At 36.8% G+C, this 5,905-nt stretch overlaps 1 protein-coding gene across 1 annotated transcript; it reads right to left on the bottom strand.

Moving 5' to 3' along the window:
* Positions 1-5: 5 nt before the first annotated feature.
* On the bottom strand, positions 6-3,525 carry LOC112487458 (perforin-1-like; the record flags this gene model as incomplete). The annotated part of the gene is made up of 4 exons (XM_025058445.1): positions 3,519-3,525; positions 2,449-2,465; positions 558-638; positions 6-470 (listed from the first exon to the last, which is right to left on the bottom strand). Coding segments are annotated over exons 1-4 (570 nt in total), but the record flags the coding sequence as incomplete, so codon positions are not given.
* Between the last annotated feature and the right edge of the window lie 2,380 nt (positions 3,526-5,905).

Here is a 5,905-nt window from a genome sequence, read left to right as displayed (position 1 = left end):
CCTTTCAGACCCCAAGCACGGACGATGGTCACCCTTAGATTTCCTCTGCGGGTCTCGATGGGACAGCAGTTGTAATCAAGGTTAGGACGGCCGCTACATCTTGGATTACTGGTCCCAGAACTGACGCCATGTTCTTTGAGGTAATCATGTGTGGCCAAATACAGTCCAATCATAGTTGACCACGATAGTGCCAGCTCGTACAGTGGTCTCAGAGAATAGTGAATAACATCAGGGTGATCTTTGAGGCTGCGCAGCCATGTTTCATAGCCAGAGGCGTCAATACCAGAGAGTGAAAACTCGCCGAGCCAACCATTTCCTCCTGTTACCTCTGTGACGTGCTGGTGGAGCCCAGCGCTGTATGATGCAGCAGTGTCCATGTTCTCCAAGATCTTGGAGCAGGTATGTGTTTCTGATGAACCTTGAATTATCTTCAGGCTTAATTTGATTCCCAGAGACAAGCAGTCATGTGCCTTTGCAAAGGTGAGAAGTGGACAGTGGTTGATATTAGCTAAAAGTCAGTAGGTAAAATGTAAATACAACATTTGTGACCTGTTTACCTGATAAGTTGACAAGCCATTCAATTTGGACAAACATGTACGGATAGCTGACAGCCTTCTGTATCGTCCTCCAAGCCAAACCTACAGAGATTTAACATCAACTTTTAGTCCTCATCACTAAATACAAAAAAAAAATGCAGATTGCAATAATGATTCTACTGCAACACAAAGGATATAAGTCACATGCTTTAGCTGCTGAAAACCAGAGAGCTGCCACACCCACTCAACAACAACCAGACATTTGTTTGTTTCATTTAATTTTAACTGGCAAATATGACTAGTTTTTCTGATAGTGTCACCTGACCTGTGGCGTAAGTTAACACTGCAGTCCTGAATATATGGCTTAATAATAGAAATCTTGCTGATATGGTTAGCATAATTATGTAATATCTGTAAGAATCGTTTGGTTAGGTTTTTCCTCCAATAATGAAAACTCGATAACGAAATACCAGGGGTTTTCTAAAAGATGTCTACCGTAAAAATACTTTTGGGGATAAACGGCTGAATATTAAAGTGAAAGCCACTAGATGGCAGCATTGCAGCTCATTCAATTATTATGTAGTTTAATAATCAGTGTACATTGTATGCAGTACAGTAATACCTTGAGATACGACAGACCAACACCTTCGAGCAAATTAGTAAAGATTTGAGATACCAGCAAGCTTACAGATGTTGACGCTAGGTGGCTGAGCACTAGGAGCAGCCCACGCCGCCTCATTCGTTCACTTCACATGTTTGTCGACTTCCATACGCATCTCCCGCAAGTCTTCCGTATTGTGTTCACGTTATCTACGTGATTTTCTCTCTATCTTGTGCATTATGCATTATTCATAATAGTGATGAGTCCTAAGAAAGTGAGTGGTAAGGATGGTAGTGAGAAGAAGAACCGCATGACAATATAAACAAAGCCTGACATTATGATAAATGAAGTGAAAGTGAGTGTAGTCTGGAGAAAAACGTCAGGAAAAGTAAAGAATACAAATCGGAAAATGCACAAAAAAATAAAAAACGAAAGCTAATTTGAGTTGATTCTAAGTTTATGAATGTGCAAGGTACGGTACGGAATCAAGTGTCTATGTACCGGCCAACTCTCTTCCCGCCCTTCCTCTCTCCCTCCCTCCTCCGCACATGCCGCCATTAGCCGCTACTGTATCGTCTGTCTCGAAGGTAAGGACTCATAATTAAAACCACATTTTATTTTATATCACAGGAATCCTTATATACTATAATTCTTATGTGTGTGTATGTCTCTATAGCAAATAAAAACCATAAGCGGAGTTTGCGGGTGGCTGGAATATGTCACGACATTGAGTCTATTATATGACCCATACAAATATACTGTATATATTTTTAAATGTATTATTATTTTAAATATTTCAAAACAAAATGGTTGATTAAATGGTTGATTAATTAATAATATGAATCTTTTTATATTTTATTTTGTAATGAATACGTTTATAAAAGTTTTAATAAAAGTATTTGAGTGGTCATGTGACATTGTGACGTTGGCGGTTTCCCTCCCATTTTAGTATTCAATGTTCGTTGATTAGTAGGATAGCTTTCAGTAAATAGGTCCTACCAAAAATGGATATTAAACGATTTTTAAAACGGACTTTTTCAACTACAGCAGTTAAACAAGAGTCGCCTGTTGTAACCTGGTACAAAGGGAGCAGACTGGCACTGGCTCGCGGTCCCAGTAAGGGTGAGGACTGAGGATTGGAGGGACAGAAATAGAAGAAGACTCAGGTAGAGCGAGGCTTGTTTAGAAAGGCCCAGCATGGCTGCGGGCAAGAAGACACTGAAAAGATACAGACAAAAACAAAGACAAAGAAATGAATGTCAGGGTGCATGTGGTTAATAACAGATAATTCTACATGATTATAACATGTACCTTGTTGTCAATGACTCCTGACAAAAAATAACAGCAGACAGGATTTACCAAAGCAGGAGTTTTTCTGCTGGTTATGCGACATATCATAATGCATTTAATGCATGTAGATATTAAGGCTTTTGAAGTTTCTTTTCCAGAACCTGAAGACGCCTTTAGAGCTTCTTAGGTCATATAATTGAATTGAGTATAACAAATTAAATAAATATACAGGATTATGATAGGAAATGTTGTTTAAAATAATTACCTTTGCTCTGGCCCCAACAGACACCTTCATTCAGTTCTGCATAAGCTGAGGGATGAGCGGTTTGCACTTTTATACATTGTACTACGTCATGCAAAAAGAAACATAATTATAGCTTGGAAGTTTTTTTTACATGCCAGATAAAACACTTTGTCGCCTTTTGGACTGGACAACAGGAAAATCTTGTTCTGAGAGGAGGTGGTTTCCAAAAATTATATAAAAGTGAAAGTAAACTACATGTCACTGTGACACCACTGCACACCACGACCAAATGTGACCTCTGCTTTTAACCCATCACCAAAGTGAACAGTGGGCAGCTTTAAGCAGCTGAGGAGCAGTGGGTGATGACGATGCCATGCTCAGAGCACCTCAGTGGTAACTGGGCAACTGGTGGACTAGAACCTTAAAGACCCAAGTCCGCTTCCTTAACCAATAAGCCACCACTGCCCTATAAAATGTTTTTTTAGAAGTGCTTTTATAAAACCTTTAAATTGCCTGATTTTTAGTTTTGTCTGTTTAATTACATAGGCCAAAAGGGTGAACACCACAAAATTCATGAATTGATCTTTTATATTAGGAATGTTGGCTTTTATTTTGAATTTTTTTTTCAATTCACATGATTTTCAAGATTTCGTAAAATTGTAGCTATAAGTAATAATAGTAATCTAATAGTAACCACCCACTCCCCATGTGGTACACAAACCATGTGACATTTATTTATAGACACACTTCTAACCATGAAGACTCCATGGCAAAGCATAATTAGCAATAAATGAATCACTTACATATTTTATTAGGGATGTCAGATAATATCATCAGCCGATCTTACCGGACATCCCTATATTTTACTAAACTTGTAATAAAGAGTTAACATACCTTCCAGCCACTCGTAAAATGGTAGCTATAATCGATCTTCACAGCATCAGCTACAGAAACTCATAAGGTCTCATAAGTCATACTTAATGACTTATGAGACCTTATAGGCCACTACATTTTGAAAGGTTAGGTGAAATATGGTTTATTTTTGTTTTTTTACTTTTACTTTTTTTGGGCATGACCTCGTTTAAGAACGAAAGTAAATTGGATTTTCTTGTTCTAAGATGAGCTCTGGTAAGATCAGGTGTTTAACCTTGATTACTTCCTTCTTGTCTGTCTATTGGTCTTGTGATTAATTGGAAATGAGTCATAGTGAGCCTGGGTGTGTTTTAATCAGGGATATTTATATAACAGCTCAGTAGCAGCAAATACATAGCTATAACTATCCTTAAATTACCCTCTAATTAATCTTAAAATAATTATAGGTTTGTCTGGGCCTTTATATAGTTTCAATGATTTTTTACAAAAACATTTTTTTTACTTTTGTCAAAAATAACACCATAGTTTACATTTTTAGTGATGTAACCTAGTTCTGCCACCCAAAGAATACAGAGCTCCTGTAAAATTCAAAGATGAGAAAGGTGAGGTTAGCAACATTAGCTTAGCATAGCTGAATTTTAGCTATTAACTGAACCTAAATTATTATAAGAATGTTCTGTCATGACAAAAAAAAACTGACACTCCTTTATTCATAATAAATTACTTACTGTATTTTTTGTCAGACTTCCTGCAAACCTGACCTGAACTAAGTTTACCTTTTGTTTTCTACCTTTTATTCATAAAATAGCCTCAAAGAGGACGAATGACAAATGAAAACTTAACAACCAGCTGGAAACTTAAAAATTTAGTCTTAAAGCTAGGTCAGATTTAGCTTTGAAACAGTAGACTTAGCAGGACTTTATCGCATTTACAAAACATTAGAACCTAATAAGATCAATGACCCTGTTCAAGTGTCACAGGATACACACAGAGATACTGTACAGTGGTCCCTCTCTATATCAGAGATTCAGAGTCCAGAGAGCTCACAGAGAGAGACCTGCTCTTAATGTTTGGAACTGTACCTGTCAATAATAAAGTCAAGACATCTGAGGCAAACTGTGCAGCATCGTAATTAATAATAATGAGCATCATATAAATTAGAGTGTGTGATCTAATTTAGTTTTCTATAATAAAGTCAGTTATTGTTGAATATGTAACATTGATGTTACATATGATGACTCTGTTTGTTTTTAACACACCTTTGTACAATAGCGCCATCTCCTGCTTAACATCCTCTACAGTCTGTGCTAGAGATAAGTATTGATGCTCAGGGACAACGTGAATGATGCTTAAAATCATTTCTGTGTATTTATTAGCTGTTTTTAGCAAAGTAAAGTGATGAAGTAGACAGTTACTAAATCATCTAAAATCACAGTGACATAGATCAGACCTTTTTAACTTTCACCAACACCTATCATGTCATTTATTAGAAAAGATATTGATCAAAAATCGGGAAAGCTAATGCTCATACAGTGGAAATGCTAATATAATGTTTCATTGTTTCTTTCATTCAGACTGAGTTTCTATGGAACTGGTCTGTAGTCCTGGCACTGGTTTCCAGTCAGATGGCGGTCACAGGTGAGTGAGTATCTGATCTCTATTCCCCCTCTTTGGACTGAACAGATAAAAGTGTGTGACCCCTGTCTCAGGTTCCTCACACATGACCCCAGACGGTCGTCTCTGAACACATCTTCATCCCAGACTTCAATCTTAAGACTCAAATGGGCATAAACCTATATCAAAACAAAGTCAGGATAAGAAATCATCATTAAACACAAACAGTGATTCAGAAAGTTCATATTGAGAATAAACAGTGAAAGTCTGAGCATCAAAAACTAGTCATGATTCTCTAACGCACCCACGTGACATGTTATTTAGTGTCTTTAATGTCAGGCAGCCATAAACTTTGTAGGAAGACATATTTATTATGTCTTAGTTCAAGGTAACCCAGAAAACTTTAGCAAAACAATTAAAATGTAGTTATTGCAGTAAGGCTGTATATAATGTATTTAGTCAAACAGTAATTATGTATTAGCTTGGATTAATATGTACTGTAGTTATCTTTTGACTAACTAGCTAACACAATACCAATAATAATACTAACACTAGTAATGATGCAAATGAGATAATAATAACAATAATGAAATGATACCAGCAGACACACTTAGTCTGATAGCTAAAAGTATTGATTACTACTGGGTGACGTAATTGCATAACACTGAAGATAACTGTGGTGTCTGACAGTATTAGAATTTAAAAGAACTCCATCCAGAAAACTGGTGAACTTTTTGCTGTAGGGAA

Source organism: Cynoglossus semilaevis, chromosome 9 (genome assembly GCF_000523025.1).
Source record: "Cynoglossus semilaevis isolate Cse_v1.0 chromosome 9, Cse_v1.0, whole genome shotgun sequence".
NCBI classification, from domain to species: Eukaryota; Metazoa; Chordata; class Actinopteri; order Pleuronectiformes; family Cynoglossidae; genus Cynoglossus; species Cynoglossus semilaevis.
The sequence above is the reverse complement of the archived record's forward strand: the minus strand, read 5'-3'. Positions and strand labels throughout refer to the sequence as shown.